This window comes from Lagopus leucura, unplaced genomic scaffold (genome assembly GCF_019238085.1).
Source record: "Lagopus leucura isolate 7727_CA_CO unplaced genomic scaffold, USGS_WTPT01 Super-Scaffold_100015, whole genome shotgun sequence".
Classification (NCBI taxonomy): Eukaryota; Metazoa; Chordata; class Aves; order Galliformes; family Phasianidae; genus Lagopus; species Lagopus leucura.
The window spans coordinates 15,479,302-15,497,159 of record NW_024962269.1 but is presented as its reverse complement, the minus strand read 5'-3'; the positions used below and the strand labels follow the sequence as shown (position 1 = coordinate 15,497,159).

General features: G+C 46.8%; 1 protein-coding gene across 6 annotated transcripts in view; it reads left to right on the top strand.

Annotated features, from left to right (window-relative positions):
• The window catches only part of MEGF11 (multiple EGF like domains 11), a 254,379-nt gene extending 236,739 nt beyond the window's left edge, over window positions 1–17,640 (top strand). For 2 of the 6 annotated variants that reach the window (XM_042875567.1, XM_042875568.1), the window contains exons 22-24: window positions 9,745–9,801; window positions 14,297–14,503; window positions 14,595–17,640. In XM_042875567.1, the coding sequence (XP_042731501.1) occupies window positions 9,745–9,801; window positions 14,297–14,503; window positions 14,595–14,755 (425 nt within the window). In that variant the 3' untranslated portion in view covers window positions 14,756–17,640. The other 4 variants (XM_042875573.1, XM_042875569.1, XM_042875570.1 and 1 more) reach the window with 4 other exon arrangements.
• Window positions 17,641–17,858: the final 218 nt, after the last annotated feature.

The window sequence follows — 17,858 nt, the reverse complement described above, 5'->3', positions numbered from 1 at the left end:
ATGTAATGAAACAGGGCATGCAAAAATATTTCCATTTGTACTCTTGTTGGACATTTCTTGGTTCTAAAAAAACCAATCTCATTAAACTGTAATAACAGAGCTGGCTCTAGAGATTTCACAGAGAAAAGTTTAGACAGATGTGTAAATATGTTTTCTGAGGTGGATGGTCCCCTTGCATTGTGCAGCTTTGCTCCCCAAGTTGGAAGTGCAAATGCTCATAATGTCAGATTCAGGATGAACACCATGAGCGTGGAGTTGGACCACTAATCCTACTGCACTAATTTCAGTGAAGTTGGAAAAGGTCAAAGCAAGCACCTCTCTTGATTCCCAGCCTGCAGCGCTATCTGATCACACAGCAGTTTCAAATATTTAGCTGCCAAAGAGCTATGAAACCCAGCGGTACATCTGGACAAGTGTGAAAGCTGCCCGCCTTGCGGCACTGCTGCCTCTCGTAGTTGATCAGCAGGTTGTCCTGGCATTGGAAAAGAAGGAAAAAAATGGATCTGGTATTTTTAGGGCACTTATCAAAATGTATTCCCTGACTACTCCTTTACATCCCCCAGCATCTAACTTATTCATGAGAAAGCTTTGCAGTGCTGAGTAGCTGAGGATGGCCAAAAATAAGCAGCTCCTGTCTTGCTGTTCTCCAGCCAAGTAAGACAAAAGAGCATATAAAGCCCCTAATGGCTGCAGTAACGAGTTTCATTTCCTAATCAGTTTGTCTGGTGCCATTTCCACTTTCTGCAGGAAAATGTGCACAAGTTGTGCTTGGAGGATTCATTTCTTTCCTGTGCCAGCTGGGGTCACACGGGAAGCAGTGCAGATGCAAAATGAACAAAAATGTCAGAGGAATCCTCTGAAGTGCTGAGGCAGAGTCCTGGGTGTGCTCTCCTCCCTATGCTTGGAGGGCCACCTTTCTGCTTTCCATCCTGCTGCCCAACCTTGCTCAGCAGGGCACCCTGCACAACCCCTCCAGGCTGGAAGGGGCTCACCTCCATTTCCCCTCTGCCAGGCAGTTGGCCACTGCTTGGGATGCTGCCCGTGTCCTTACAGTAAAACTTAAAGCTGCTGAGACAAGTAGGAGCAGAGGTGTTGGAGTGTGTGCAGGGGAGTGCTGGTGCTGGAACACATGCAGGCAAAAGCAGGTGGGAGGATAAGGGGGAGTGTATGAAGAGAGACTTCTTTTATCTAGCAAAATGAATGCTGAGAGGGAGTGTGATTGCCATCTATAAATGCATCGGGGTAAACAGTAGGAGGGAGAAGAGCTATTTAAGTTAGATAGCAGAGTTGGCACAAGAACAAATGAGGATCAACTGGCCATGAATGCATCCAGGCTGGGAGTGAGATTTCTAACATCAGATCAGTGAGATTTTGGAACAGCTTCCCAGTAAAGCTAAGGGGACAAAGAAACCTGTTAAAACGGAGCTTGATGTGTTATCTAAGTAATTATGTGCCAGGATGTCTGCAGTGAAAGGCAGCCAGACTCAGGTGCCCAGTGATCAAAGCTGTTCCCTAACACATAGTCAGGGTCTGGGCTGTGTCATGGCTTGAGGAGGAGGAGAGGCTCCTGCATCCCAGTGCAGACGGGGCAGGGGAGCTGCTGCACAGCTGTGCCAAGAGCAGATGGGGTGTGCTCACCTCAGTGTTTCACAGAGCTCTTAATTCCACCCTACCCAATGAGAAGAACATCGCAGCCAGAGCCCACGTGTTGCTGGCTTCTGCAGACATCATAAAAGTCAATTGCTGTTAGGTGTCCTGAGCAAATGTTTAAAGCCAGCAGATTCGCTTCTATTAAAGGAAGTTCTAAACTTAGAAATAGCAAAACAGAGGTCGCTGGAAATGGACTTACTGGTTATCACCCAACTGGTAATGAACTCAGCCACCAGAAACATTGTAAAGTAGCTCTGACTGAAACCCATCCAGGGAAAGAAGACTGCAAACACAGTGCTGGGGAAGGCCCTCTAAAGCTGAGAAACACAGACACCTGCAGCCAATCGTTGGCAGCTGATGGAAAGCACTTAACAGCTGTTTTTTGGGAGGATACGATGGAGTTGGTGCCCACATTTAGTTGCTTGATTACTGTAGATTCCTTAGAAAAGCTGAGTGTGGACCAACGGTGCTCAGCTCCTTTCTGTGATCTATCCAGCCAGCTCTGAGGCACAGATAACAGCCCTGCTTTACTCCTGTGAGTATCTCATTGATCTAAAGGAAGATTTGCAAGGTGTGAGGTAGTTTTAACCAAGTTGCTAAAGTTACATGCTTGGATTTTTAGTGAGCAAATTTACTATGAAATGTTTTTTTTCCTCTAGGAAAGTAATTTTGGTTCACAAATCGAAGTCTCTTCCATCTTGGGGAAAAAATGTTAGCAAATTATAGCGTGCTAAGAACTGATAGGAGCACAAAGAGACAGCTATAATCACATTTCTTCATAATTACTGCATTCTGAAAAACTTAGAAGTGTCCCCAGATCATTTCATTAAAAAAATCAATTCTAGCCCATAGCTCTTCATGCCAAATTCTGGGTTTGCGAGCTGATTTATAAACCCTGTGCAAACAAGGCTTTTAATAGAAACTTGAAGACTTTAATAAATGTGATCTAAATGGTGCAGCTGGAATGAAAGTTGGCATTCATGTGATTGCTGCAAGTTACAAAACAAAGAGGAGCAGCCGTGGGCTCTGTGGCTGAGGGCTTCACACCACACAAACACAGGGCTGGCAGTGCTGCTCCCTGCCCTGTGCTCTGCTGCTGTCTGTGCCTTCCTGTCTGTGTTCCTTTGTCCTTGCTGGGGAGCACCAGGAGCAAGGTTGGGCTGCTGCTGCTCGCAGGCAGTGATTGCACCGGCAGTGCTGCAGGTTACTGTAGTGGGGTTTGAGTGTGGGCTTAGAGGGTCCTGCTGTGACTGTGTGCCTCCAGTCCCACGCAGCACCCAGGGGCTCAGTAGCTGTATCTCTGCCGGCCAGAGCCTTTGGGTGGCACTGAGCTGTGCACTGTTCAGACCCCATGGGCTGGTAGGAATCCATCTTTGTGTGTGTGAATACATGTGTGTGTGGTTGGAGTATTCACCCCATTGTGTGTCCTGAACCTTTGTCCTGGCTGCAGGGCAGCCCACCTGGAGCACAGCTATGTGCTACCCAAATAACAGCTACGTGCTTTCCAAATGATATAACTGAGTTTTGCAAAAGTTTCAGCTGAGTAGCTCCCAGCACACTGTGCACTTGCTTGTAGAGAGACCCAACACTGTGTGTGTGTGTGTGTGTGTGTGTGTGTGTGTGTATTCACACCATCTGTCCGTGCTGTCTCCTGTGTCTGTACAGTGGTTTCTGCCATGCCTGCACAACTCGCTGTGCATTACACGTGGTGTGAACACGCACCAGGCTGCTTTCTGCATCCGGAATTCAGTCAGCGAGGTCAGGCTTTCGCCTCTGATTGCTACGAATCTTTCTGCTGATGAAATCCGGTTTCTGAGATGGGATAAAAGCTTCAAAATGTCAGTATGCAGCTTGTAATATATATATATATATATATATATATATATGTATATATATATATATATATATATATACACACATAAAAGTGTTGCTGTCCTAAATGTGGCGCTCCTCGTGGAGCGCAGCATTTGCAGATGCTTTCCCTGGTGATAAAAGAGGCTGCAGGGCTTTGCAGGCTCATCCTCAGCAGAACCTCACAGATGGATGTCGGGCTGAGCAGGGCCTGCTGGTCCTCGTGCCCCTCAGCATTGATAGAGGAACTCACTGGGAGGTCCTGAGCACATCACTGCCTGAATCCCAGGGCTGACAGCAGCCGTTTCTCCTCGTGCATTGCAGCACATTGCCCTGCACTGGGGTGGTTGCAAACAGGGCTGCGCAGGTGGGTGATGCTTGCTCTGGGGGCAGTGGGTGCTGGGTGCCAGCTGGGATTTCGTCTCGCAGTAGATGTCAAAACATCAGCAGTATTTTTTTTGTCCTTGGTCTTAAAGCCCAGTATGAAAGCTAAGCAGAAATTAATGAGAGATCAGGAAAAATGAAATGCTGTGGAGAGCAATGAGGGCTTTGTGACTTCAGCTCTTCAGAAGAGGGCTGGGATCTGCCCTTGAATTGACACTTCCTGAGCTGTAGTTTCACAGAGGTGGCTTTCAAGGGAAAGATTTCAAGGTGGAACGCAGCAGCTTCCGCAGCCCCTCATTGCTGGGATTTGCTGACCCGAAGCGCTGTACTCTTGCAGAGATCCCACAGGAGCACTGACTGCCTTAATGGCTGTGCAGAATCCCCATCCCTCAGGCAGGCACCGTGTGCCCTCAGCGTTGTGTTTAAGCATGACCTCAAGTGAGGATTTTCCTACAGGAAAATCGAGGCTGTGCTGAAACATCCCGAGCCCTGCAGCAGCTCCTGCAGCCAGCGCCGCCTCGCTGTGCCCATCCTACCAGCTGGGCACACATTGTGCCACCGTTATTTTCCTTGAATTGAGAGGAATCTGCTAGCTGTTGTTTCTCTTGTAACTGAGTACACAGATGTATTACAGTCCCAGTGCCTGTCTGCATGCTGTGTTGGTGGTTTGGTGCATCCATCTCCATCTGTTGTTCTGGGGCTGCCCACGTGTCGCTCCATGTGCACGGGTACCTGTGTGATTTGTGGCTCCCCGAGGAAGCCCCGTGTTTTCCAGCATGCTGTGTTCATTGCCTGGTGAAGTGACTTTCCTTTGTGATTTTCCCTAATGCTAGTGAGCAACTATCAGACTTCATACAGATAAGGATCTGAAATGGTGAGGCCAGGGCAACGTCCATCTCCCTTTTAGATTTGTGACATCAGTGCACTGAAGTCTTGGGTGGGAACTGTGTGTTGATTTCAGCATTAACTCATTATCATACTTTTTGAACAGCTGAGTAACAAAATCCTTGACAGAGAAACTGCAGACTGGAGACCCTACAGCTATCTGAATGAACTAGGTCAGTAATTTTTAAACAATTTAATCATTGTGGTTGGCTTCAGAGCAACACCAAACCCAATCAGCCGTTTGTGAGGACGTTGACAATAATGAAAAATACTGGTGTTGTCTTTATTTCAATACCAGAATTGCCAGTACTGAAAAATTGAGATTTGAACATTGTTTTCTTTACCACAAACCATGGATTGGGAAAGCAGAGTCGATATTCGCTCTCATCTCCCTTCCCAGGTTGAATTGCTGTCTGTCTGCTCTATAAATGTGTTTTTAAGGAGTGAAGTTCAATTGCCCTGAGTTTGCTTTCCCTACCGTCCCTTTCAAACAGGGATTTCAGCAGCTCTTACCCCCAAACTAGGTAAAATTAGTGCTTTGGATGCTGTTTGTTTTCCTGTCTGAGCCCTTGAAATTTTAGTTTGTCTTGTGCAAAAAGCACTTGCCCTCTCCTTTACTGATTGCTAATATCTTACTGGGAATGCACAGTGTGAGGGGAAAACACAGGATTAAATGGTATCATGGGGTTTTTAAGGCCAGCTATCTCAGCTCACGAGGCAGAGGCACTCACATCAGTTCATCACATCGTGTTGGGGCGCCGTGGCCACGCACCGTGCCCTGCCCAAAAAGCAGCTTTTCCCTGCATCAGGAAAATCACAAAGCTGTCGAGCTTCAGTGCAAAACCTTTTCCATTGCTATCATTCGTTTCTGTTTTCTTCTTTCTAATAGTCTGCAGAACTGCTGCTGTGCTTATCTGTTTGTAGCATGGAGAGCTGGGGGTGGTGAGGACTTCCACATGTTCCTCCAGTCGGTTTTTCTTTTGCCACCTTCCTGCTTTTCTCACTGGCTTTATTTATCTTTATCTAGCTGTATCCTGCACTGGGGGCGCTGCATTTGTCCTCCATCCCTGTGCTTTCTCAATAGCTGATGTGATGCTAAATGCTCTTGCACTAAGAACAACATAGAAGTGATAAATAGTGAAGTGATCTACAGCAAACAACAGTCACAACTTTTTCCATACCATTTTGCAACCCAGATATGTTATTTTGATATACTTTCTTCCATTTTTTTTCTTCACAAAAATGTCTGTTTTCCATTAACTGATAAAAATGAGAATTTTTTTCCCTTTCAGTGCCAGAATTTGTTTGCTTATGCTACGTTTCATAGCATTGAGTTCTTCTTTAGAGCAAAACCATTTTTGCACGAAACTGTAAAATAATGCATTTTCATCTTGTGCTGTTGCTTCTGTGCAGTAGAAATGGCAGATTCCATTTGTGTGCAATTTTCAGATGAAAGTGGAAAAACTTATATTCTATGTTTATAATTCCAAATCTAAGTGAAGCCTAATGAAGTCAAATAGGAGATCTTGGCAGCTTTAAGCCACATCTTGTGCAGTTGTACCAAAAACTCATCCCACCATCAGCTTGTACTGCACAGATGCTCCAGATTCCATTTGGAATAGCAGGCATTGTGCATTGCTAAATTTGGGTAAAATAGGTGGTTTGTTTTTTTGTTTTTTTTGGCTTTTTTTTACCTCTGAAATGCATTTCTGATCAAACACTGCTCAGGGCTGGGTGCAGCCCCAACCTGCCCAGAATGACACCACCTGTATTTTGGGCACCCTTGTACGACCACTTTCCAAAGGACGTGGCTGTGCTTATGCTACACGTAAGGATGCAGGAACTGCGCTGATGGGGAAAACTTTGCTTCTCAGTACCACACTGGATCCAGGCTTGGGCTTCCCTTTGATCTTGCAGCTCAGGGAGAGCCGGAGGAATTGCTGCTCCCAAGGAGAAATCACTACCTTGTTCAGGAGAAGCCAGGATCCCATTTGGTGCAGCAGCAGCAGGCAGCTACCGACCAGCTGAGAGGTGCTGTTGTGCTCTTTTTTGCATGCTGTGCACTGTAATGCCTCATTTCCAAGTAATGCTTCTATATCTGTGTGTAAGAGGACCAAAGGAGTGCTCTCTGGAAATGCTGTGTGCTGTTCATTTGCCCGTGTAAGGGCGATCACACAGATAAAGGAGACAGGGGTGCTTTAATTAACCCCTCTCTGCTCTCTTCCCTCTCATAGGCTGCAGTTTTACAGCTTTGGAAAACACCCTCTGATTGTTCAGTTTGCATCATTGGCCTTTGCTGAGCCAGGGGTCGTTCCCTGAGATTTTAATTGCAGAGAAAAAGAGAGATAGTGAGTGGGCTTGGGGCCAAAGGAACAACTGAGGATCCAGTGCTGCTCCTGTCTAAGTCATCCTGTGTTCCCTGTGATAGCAACGGAGCACAACAGGCAGAAATTGTGCAGGAAAACAGGAGCCTTATGTATGCCTATGCAAGCCTATGCATATATGCTATATATATGTATGCACAGATATATCCCCTCTGCATCCCTATCAGTGGACCTTATCAGTCTGCAGAAGTTCTGTCTCAGTTCTGCAGAGCTTCATTCACCAGGCTTGCATCCTTTACAGCCAGGAGATGTGAGGAGCAGACCAAAGTCTGTATTTTTACTGCTGGCACATTTGCTAATGAGCTTCAAATATCAGCTTGTCAGGCTTTTTCAGTGAGATAATTTTGTCGGTTAAGTGGAGCCAGAGTCTTGTGATGAGCACATTTCTGACCTAACTCGCTGTGTGCCTGCAGCTCTCGTGGCTGTGTGCTTAGAGCTCAGTGCTGGGAGACTCAGTGGTGCCAAGGAGAGGCAGCTCTGTCACCTCTGCTTTGTGTTCCTGCTGTTTAATGCAGTCCAGTCCTACTAGTTTCAAGGAATGGCTTGTCTGCATTTTCTCTTTGCTGTCTCTTGTTGCAGAACTGGAATTATTTGCCCCACGGTTAAATCTCCTCTTGCCAGAGTCCAGTCTGCATTAAGCAATTGAGGCTTCCAGCTCCTATTCTAGGCAAGTCAAAAATCTTAAAACATCTACTGGGCTTAGGAAAGGTTGTTATGCTCATCAGCTCATGTGTTGGATGCAGTGGGCTGCAGAGAAAAATGGTTTTTGTGGTGGTTTTTAACAGTAGCCCTCAGTGCAGACACTGAATGTGCGATTTGCTGCACATCTGAAGTGACTCAAGCTGTATGTATTCCAAGGACCAAAGCCACAGTGTGATTCAGAGCTGACTCTGTGTTTTCTCTAAGCTGTGAGGTGTGGAAGAATGTTTTCAGACAGGACTCTGATTTCAGCCCAGCACACAGTTTAGCTTCAGACTTAATCCTAAACCTTCCTACGTTCCAGATTCCTCATTTATTTAGGTCTTTTCCACGTTCCTTACTTTTGCAGTTTACAAAATAACATATCCATCGTTCACTGGGAGAATGCAGTGAATACACAGAGATGGGTTACAAGAAGCACAAGCAATGATTACAGGCAGATGTAAAGGGAAGAAGCCAAGAAGGGCTGGCGGGGTCCTGCAGCCAACGCAGTGCAGCACCAATTCTGCGTGCACCTTTCCCAGCAAGTGTGTGCTTATTTTCTACTGCTGCACTGGAGCAAATGAGAGCTGAGCAGAAGTGTGGCAGTGTGCTGTTGTGCTGCTTGCTGCAGACAAGTACTGCTGTTCCCCTGCTCTGAACCAGAAGCCAGCTGCGTCAGATCAGCCCGGTGTTGCTGCAGCAGCCCTCCTTCTCATGGGGTCTCACATCTGTGTGTGCAGCACAGTGACCTCTGCTGCTGCAGAAGTCCAGCCAGTGCCTGCCATTTCCAGCACGACTCAGAGTGGATCAGAGTTGGTGAAATATGTGCTAACGGTGGAGTTCTTCCTCTCTGAGCCTTCAGGTCCTCACCGTACTGCTGCTTCCTCGCTGCCCCGAGGCTCCATCCATCAGCATCTTGATGATCACAAAGGAAACGTATCTGTAAAGATCTGACAAGGATGCTCGGATCAGGTGGTTCTCATACATGGAGTGGACAAGTCACAGCCTGCACGGTCCTTGCTCTAACCATGGGTATCTTCCCATTAATCCCCCAAGGACAGCCAGCTGGGAGACGTCTGGGACACGCTTTTACCAGCATAACTGCACTGCTTGACTGGGATTCTGTCAGCCACAAAGGCAACCAAATTTGTGTTGATTTTGCTAATCAGAGAGGAATACTGGACTCTAGTTAAAAAGAATTAAAGGGCTTATGTTAGCTTTTCCTTTTGAACTGATGGATGTTCAGGATAAATGTCATTAGCAAAAACAGAGAAGGCTCCCACCCCTTTCTACCTCTGCAAGCACGAACAAGTTCTTGTGGAATCACGTAAGGCAGAAGTCCTTGCTTTCAGCTCTCCACTCAATTCTGCACTTTCAGGCTGCTCTTGTCACTTAGGAACTGTTGTCACAGCTGATGCTAAACCTTGCAAACTTATAACAGAGTCATATAGAATAATTTAGAAAGATGGTACACAGCTTAGTCTTAGATTGTGAATTAAATAATGTATTGTACAAGTAAAAGTAAGCCAAAAATTAGAGAGTAATGCAACATGACTTGCAGGCTCAGGTTTGAAAGACTTTCTCTTAGGCTCCCTTTATCCATCTAACCTAGTGTTTCAGTAATGAATATATGGGTTTTTTTCCTGTTCTCCTGATGGATAGCAGTTCTTGGTAATGAGCAGTACCCTGTCTCCAGAGAAGCTCTTAAGCATATGCATAATTTTAGGCATGCACAGAATCCCCACTGAAGCTGAGTGCGTGCTTACTGCCGAGGATGTGCTTAAGAGCCTCCCTAGACGAGGGCCTTGATGTACAATTTAGAAGAAAGACTATATGCTGCTCAGTAGTCAAAGCAATCCAATTTACATAAATATTTATTTCTTTTCCATTATATATCATTTTTATGCAGGTGCTTGTGGGATGGATAGACGTCAGAACACATACATAATGGAAAAAAGCTTCAAAGGTATGGTATCCAGTGCCTGCAGCCACCCTGGCAAAGAGTTTGAGAAGGGTGTCGTAGAAGAGGTGAGATAGGAGACCTGGGCGCCCGGGTGAACGGCTCTGCAGAGGCAGAGAGGGACAGAGCAATTACCCACAGCGTGCGCCCATGTGGCTGTCTGGGATCTGAGTCATGGATGTGAGTCTTTCCCAGGATGGGGACTCCTGCCCTGGCAAAGCATCTTAGGAAACAAGGCGGGTTTGCTGTGGGAACAGGATGTGCCAGTGGAGGGGAAGCTCTTGTAGGACCAAGCAGCCATCCTAGCTTCCTGGTGGCGGTTGCTGCTGATGGACTGGTGTGTTGGTCTGCTAGGTTGCAGCTCCATAAGGCTCACAGCTGCCTAGAGAAACAGCTGACCCTGCTATACGGCCTTTGCAGAGATTTATAGCAGAGCCTGAGAAAAGACCTCACTCAGTGCATTAACCAGTCGCACTGGCACGAAGCGATTAATGGGCTCTGACTCTAGGGCTGTTCTAAAAAGGGATCGTGTGTGAGTCATGTAGAAAGGCCCAGTGACTTTAGATTTTGGTTGTCCTTCAGACTTGCACATTCAAAATATTCGGCTGTGCATGAACTACAACTCTTGGCACAGCATGGGCTGCAAGCACCTCCGCTCCTGCCCTGCGCCTCAGGTTGGGTCCCGGCCTGGCTGCCTGATTCCAGTGCTGTCAGTTGGGCTCAGCCAGGCCCAGCTCACTGCTCCAAGGGGCTGAGCTGCCACAGGGCGAAGCCTGTATCTGCACTGACAGCAATGCTGCTGAATACAAAGCTGGTAAGGGCAGTGATGGATGCTGACAGCCAGGCCTGGGAGCACTGAGCGCCTTGTGGCTGCTCTCTATAAAATAAGGCGATGTAATATTTGGTAGAACGGGGCTTTACAATACACTGAAGGCAACCAGTGCTCCATGGGCAGGTCCTTGACAAAGCTGAATTTAAAATATTAAGAGGGTTATATGTGTATATCCAGCTCAGTCCATTCATTTCACTGCTTCTGAAAAAAGGAAAATTTTTATTGCATAGTTAGTTGTTCTCTTTACATGAAGCTATTAATTTCAAGATTAGTTTAAACTAAATTACTGTATTTAGAAGGTTAGAAAGCTGCTTTGAACAGTCAGACATCCCACCTAGGGCATAATGATGCAGAGGATGTATCCATGTGACAGAGGAAAGTACAGCAGGAGAGAGCTGTGAAATGCAGTTTCTACTGTGACATACTGTGTTTATTATCCAGGATCTGAGCAGTTTTCTTTCCATGTCTGTCTCCTTAATGAATTCAGAACTCAGGACCAGAAGCCACATCAGAAAGGCTGGTGGGCTCCTAGGGCAGCAGGGCAGGCATGGCGGGATGCAGGGACCCCTCGGGGTAGCGAAGGGCTGGGAGCCACCGTGCCACCCCATGCCTGGTGCTGTGGTGTGACAGCAGCTGAGCTGTCGCTGCATTTTGAGAACAGTTTCTTCCCTGTGTGTGGTGCCCAGTGCTGCCATTTCCAGCTGTTCTTTACAGCCGACTCCTTTTCAATCATTTATTTATTTATTTTATCGTGCATGCTGATGCACTGGTGGGATAATGTGACCTCAGGCACTGGCATTTTAAGGAAGTAAGTTCCCTTTGTGCGATTCCCAGTGAAACCCCAGCAGTTTGGATCATTGATGCATGCAGAGACTTGGGGCATCACTTAGAGCGGGTTGTTTGCTTGTTGTATGGGAACACAACTGTGTCATGCTCGCCTGAAGCAGAGCGGAGCTCTCTCTGCGTTGCTGTCCTGGCAGCAGTGAGGTTAGCCAGGGAAATGGAAACAGCCATAAACGTGATTGAATAGTAGGAGAGCATGTTTTACCTGTGTACATCATATGTCCTTAGCACTTTGAACATGAAAGTAGGTATGAGGCTTGTCATTAGCATGCCAGAGGATATTCAGAGCAGAACAGAGTAAACCGGTCTATGGGAGGGACATGTAGATGCTGAATAACAAGAATAAGATCTTGAAAGGTGTGTGATGGGTATGCAGGCAACCCAAAGATGGGACCTCAAAGCCACAGGAACCCTTTCTCCCGCAGCAGGCAGGGTGCTGAGCTGGGGATGGTGTGGGCACAGCAGAGCCCAGCGCCTAGCGCCCACACACAGCCCCAGGGCGGCTGGACTAGGGATGGCTCAGTACGTTTGAGATGAGTTAAATTAATTTGTGAAATGAAATCTGACAAGTGATGCCAGACTTTTTAATTATCCCCAAATTACCTCAATAACAAAGTAAGTCAGAGGCTGCCATATCCTTCAGAGTTAAATTCCTTGCGATCTTGTGCATAATGTCCTGTGGGCTAATGGCTCCCTGGTGTACAGCGTGTTACCCAATGTGCTCTGGTGCTCTGTAAATTATACCATATCTGAGCAAAGGGCCTAATCCCTGGACAGACACAAAACTCCCACTTACGTCAGTGGGCATCGGTTCGTGGCAGCGCTGCCTATGGGAAAAGGCAGATTTCAGGACTGCCCAAGTGATTGCAGCAAGCCCACGTGCTGTTTTGCTGGTCCCATCTGCGTGGGATGTAGCAGTGGTGTCAGTACTGGCTCAGGAAGATAAAAGTAGCTAGCTGGATGGAACCAGATCACATATCCAGGCTGAGTCCTGGCGGTGCCTGCACCAATGCCTCGGGGAGCTCGTGGGGACCAGAACGTATAGTGTACAGTATAGGTATTTTTAGCCTAAAGATTTTCATTTCATTATAGAATTTGTTAGTCTTTGCTGTCTCCCCACTTTTGAACACTAGTGGGTCCTAGACTGCATGGCATCTTGATTTAAGTCATATATGTATCAAAAGCTAGCAATCCTGAGATCATTCATGCACAAAAGCCTTTGGTCTTGCAGGGTTGCTTCATTGCTAAAAGGAGAGGTCAGGCTTTCACCAAACTGCCTTTACTGGGATCACGTTGCTGGCCAAGCCTTGTGCCAGCGGCTGCGGGTTGCTGGGATGCACCAGGCTTGCTTTACTGTGAAGGCATTGTTAGATCTCATCCAGGCTGACGTCAGACAACAAGCTTCTAAATTTTAATTACTCCATAAACATTGCACTGGTGTCGGGGCCTCTGCCAGCCCTCACATATGAGTCCAACTGGGCTGCTTCCCTGACCCTGAGAGCTGAGGAGCCCAGAGATTGGTTTGTATTGCTGAAGTCAGAGGAGAGAAATGCAGAGGCTCACTGCAGGGCATGACCTGAGCCCTGGCTTAAGGGAACCTGCTCAGCACCAGCCCCCACAGGGACTGAGGGACACATACAGACACAGCTCCAGGTCACACTGGTGATGCAAACTGGCGAGTTAACAGGATGGGGAGGAGAAGCACAGAGATGAGGTTTTTATAGGAGAAGCGATATCTTGTTGTCTGTCTATTTAACCTGAATTTCTCTTTTTGTCTCCCATACTAGACAGCGGGGGCAACTGGGATTGCAGCTATTTTGCAAGTCCCGCTATTTCACCGGGAGTATTTCATATATACCAGGATCTGCCTTTGTACTGTAACCCAGCACAAGAAAATGCCTCATCTTTCATTGCATCGCTCTAATTCTAAATTAATGGCACTGCCCAGCAGGATGCACACAGCAGCAATGGCACGTTCTTAAATGTCAATGTTAAGACCTATTTATTCTCTGTTCTGTTTCTTTTTATTATGTGAAGCAAGACTGGCACTGTACCTTGCAGCAGGCTGGCACACCCAGCCAGGGTCACCAACAGGGGGACACCAGTGGTGCCACTGTGCACCAGCCTTGCTCTCCCTGCTCCTCCATCCCCATCTCCTTCTTCCAGCCCAGGGAGAGAACCAGTAGATTACTACAGCAGTGGGGGAAAAAAAAGCAAAAGCGAGGTTCAGACGGAGGCTTATCCCCCTGTGGAAACCCAAGTGTTCCCCACTAGCAGGAGCTGCCTCCTTCCAGTCTTAATGGCAGAAGAGAACACAAACAAACCAGGTTCTCCTAGTGCTGGGAAGCCCCAGGAACAGAGCTCTCAGGGGACACAGTGCATACGCTGCGCTGATGCAGTTCTACGCCTGCTGGAAATGTCTTGCTTTCAAACAGATGGCATTTGACGTACTCAAAGCCCCTGGGACACAGATGCTGATGGATCCGACCCACAGCTGCATGCATGGGCTGCAGGTTACAGCAGAACTCCTTAGGAATGGGAGAGGGAGGAAAAGATTGCCACCAAAAATTAACTACTGCAGTAAATGACAACTAGGACCTTTCACAGCAAAACCTTTGGTTTCGAGCAGGTTTTTCTTTCCTGCTAAGGGAATTGTGGATGCAATGGTTTGGACGCACCCAGAGCACAAGCATTGGGTGTCTGTGCTGGATGCTTCGAGGATCTTCCTTCCCCATGCCCCCTTCTGCCCGCCCTATCCCTCCTCCAGAGGTTGAGCTGCAGCCCACCCAAGGAAGTTAACAGTCCCACCCCCATCTTGTTTTGCAGATTATATGAAGGAATCTGTGTGCAGCTCCAGCACTTGTTCTCTGAACAGCAGTGAAAACCCATATGCCACCATTAAAGATCCCCCCATCTTAACATGCAAACACTCCGAGAGCAGCTACGTGGAAATGAAATCGCCTGGTCACAGGGACTCCCCATACTCAGAAATGCCCACTTCATCGACAGCCAACAAAAACATCTACGAAGTTGGTAAGTGGGAAGTGCCGCCTCTCATCTGTTAACAGTTGGGGTTTACCTCAGTGCTGCTGGGTACTGCAACCGCTTTCCCTTGCTTTCCCAGAGCCCACCATCAGCGTGGTCCAAGATGTCCGTGCCCGGAGTGCCAGTTACCTCCAAAGTCCATATGACCTGCCTAGGAACAGTCACATTCCTAGTCACTACGACCTCCTCCCTGTAAGGCACAGCCCAACGCACGGGCCATCTTGGGACAAGCAGTCTTAAAGGGATGGACTTCACTGTGCTGCAAACACAAACTCTGAGAAAGCAAAGAGAAGACAATCCTTTTCTGCACTGCAGGATGCTGACGTGACTTTAGGCTGCAAGGACCTAACGTAGCTAAACATCAGCTTGGGCCAGCTGCTGCTGCATGATGTTATTTAAAAAGACTTTTTTTTATATGGATCACAGGAACTAATGAGAACCTTCTCCAGATGTCGCTGGAGTGCATCGCCCCTGGAAGGTGTCCACTTGCTCCAGGCAAAAGCTCTCTGCCATGTGTATTCTAACCCTGGCTTTGCTGTAAAATAAAACACAACACACTGAGTAGGAGGACCTAGAGACATGCATACATCTCTACCAATTGCATCAGAAAACCTTGTAATGTTAGGAACGCTGGAATACAGTTTATATCTCTGTCATAGAAATGGACATTTTTCTGAATGAGAATAGGAAAGCTGCTTGTTTCACTGTCTGGAAACCTCATTTACTGCCATCGCCATGGGCATCCTGTGCAGATCATGCTTGGTAATTAATGCTCTGTTCACCTTTCATTCAGTACCAGGGTCCTGGAGTACAGGAATACCAACGCATTTTTAAAATGTAACACTTTGGCCAATGCCCAGTGATCTTTGTCAACGACTGAAGTTTAAGCAATGAGTCTCATACCCAGCTTACTGCACTTGGAACAAGCACGAAATATTTCGGTACAGCTATGCTTTAATTTTCCTTGTACACCTTCTTTTTCATTAGATAAATGCACAGCTTTTTTGGGTGGTGCAAACAGACGCACCTTCACCTGCATCCTGGGACACTGCAGGTTTGCACAGACCAGCCCTGGTTCAGTTTCTTAACAGTAGGATGCATTGGCTTCATCACTGGCAAACCACGTCACCACGATGCACCTGGCAGCACGTCCTACATGACACCCTTTAATTTGACGTGCATTACCATGTAGTGCAACTTTATCTGTTGATGATTTTACCTGACATGCCATTACATTGAGCCGAAAATGGGTTTCTTTTTTTCAGCAGCTGTTTGTAAAACAGTTATCAAGGGGTTGACCTATGGTAAAGCTTTGGACTAAGCCACCATGATTTTTTTTTTTGTAATCTTTATTGACCTAGAAAGTAGAATACTTGCAGTTAAGCAGTTCCTTGTAGATTTTGAGCATGAAGTAGTATTGATTCTAAGTATGTAATTTTACTAGGCAAACGTGGAAGTAGCAAGTTGCCTTTTAAAGATTAAAAAAATTCTGTTGCACATTCACCAGTCTGATGGAAGCAGAAGAGAACCAAGCCAACACCAAGCTGTTTGCTCTACATCTGACCACCAGTGAAAGCTGCTGACCTAGGGGACTGGTATGAGGACCCTGCTGCCATGGAGACAGCAGCTCAGAGCCAGCAGCTCAGAGCCAGCTCCGTGTGACAGAGGCATCGGAGCACCTCGGGTAGGGCAGCACCGAACCCCACAGCACCCCGGCAGCAGCCAGGATGGCAGGGCCAGCTCTGAACCCCTATGTGCAATTTAAGAGATCCAGACAGCTGAGCTGAGCCCAGAGATCCCCCCCCAGGCTTGCAGAAGAGCAGATTTTCATGTTTCAGGATAACTCCAAAGTATTTACATGAATGCTGCATGTGTGCATGGGGGCAATGACTGATGAGCAATAGTAGTTTTATTTTCCAGGAAAGCCTTATATGAGATGTAATTAGGCACTTATTTTGTAGGGCCAGGAGGGGTATATTTTGCATACATGAGTGGAAAGACTTACCTCAAAAATACCAAGAGAAATGCAGTTTGATGAGGAATCCTCTGGTTAGAGACCTATCTTGCCATCTAGCACAAGCAGTCTCAGCTGCCAGCCTGACCAGGGCCTGTGTGTTGCTGTCAACATTGAGATGAGAGAGCAGAGATAAGGCTCAGAATTTTGTTTTTGTTTTTTTTTTCAAAGCTGGATTTTCAATCCAAATGCAACGATGTGCATAGAGCTTAACAGGAAAAAAAAAAAAAGAAAAAAACAACAAAGGAAGTACCTTCTGTATATTATTAGCATTAGCTTAGGAAATAGGCATCAAAATGGCAATACTTTTTTAAGGCAAGACAGATTTGTAATATATTTGTTCACTGTGCAAAGGTATTCCACCTTGTACAAAATAAATCCAATTTCTCTCAGTGTGTTTTTCTCAAACTTACTCATTGGCAGACCAAAACTCCCAGCCCACGCTCAGGTTGAGCACTCCATGCAACACTGCTGGTTACAGAGGGGCTCACCATGTCTTCATGGAAAACCTCGCAGGCACCTTGCAAGCCAGAAGCTGTTTTTCTGTTGCAGGACTTCTCAAAATAACATAATGACATAATTCAGGCTGAAATTTTGAGCTCGCTTTGAGTAAAGCCCAGCTTTAAAACAAAAGCAGCAGGCATGGTACGCATCTTTTGTACAACTCTTCCCGTAGCTCCCGTCTGCAGCAGCTGAACCTTTGCAGGTATGAGCAAGACCTCAGTGAAGCAGAAACAAGGCGATGACAGCTCCACGTCTCTCTGCTGTTTACACAGTGCCTCTCAGCCGTGTCCCAATGGCACCCAGTGACGCCAGCAGGTTGCAGTGCTTTTGGTGGGCACAGGAGGACACAGGCCAGCAGTGACCCCAGGACCAGGCAAACCACAGCCATCTCAGCATCCGACTGTTCCCGAGGAGCCAATCAATAAATCACAAGCACAAATTTGCAGCAGAAACACCTTTGGAATTGATGACGCTGGGGCAATGCAGCAGACAGCTACATATTTATTGAAGCTTTTTCAATATTTGTGCTTCATATTTCTAAAGATCCTGTTAACTAAAGCCCAGCATGTAATCCTCTTATTTGACAAACCACACTCAATAAGCTATTTAAGTCTGGAAACTCATCAGGTTTGAACTGATGGAATGAGTAATTCCGGCTTAATAAAAATGTCTTTACATCAGAGCACTGCCACGTACTTTCTGCTCCAGTGTCAGAATTTCAACTGCCATCACACAGGAACCACAGATTCCCACCAAACAGCTTCAGAATTCTTAAGGTCAGGACTTTCAGATATGTAAATGAGAGCAAAAGCTCTTGGTGAGAAA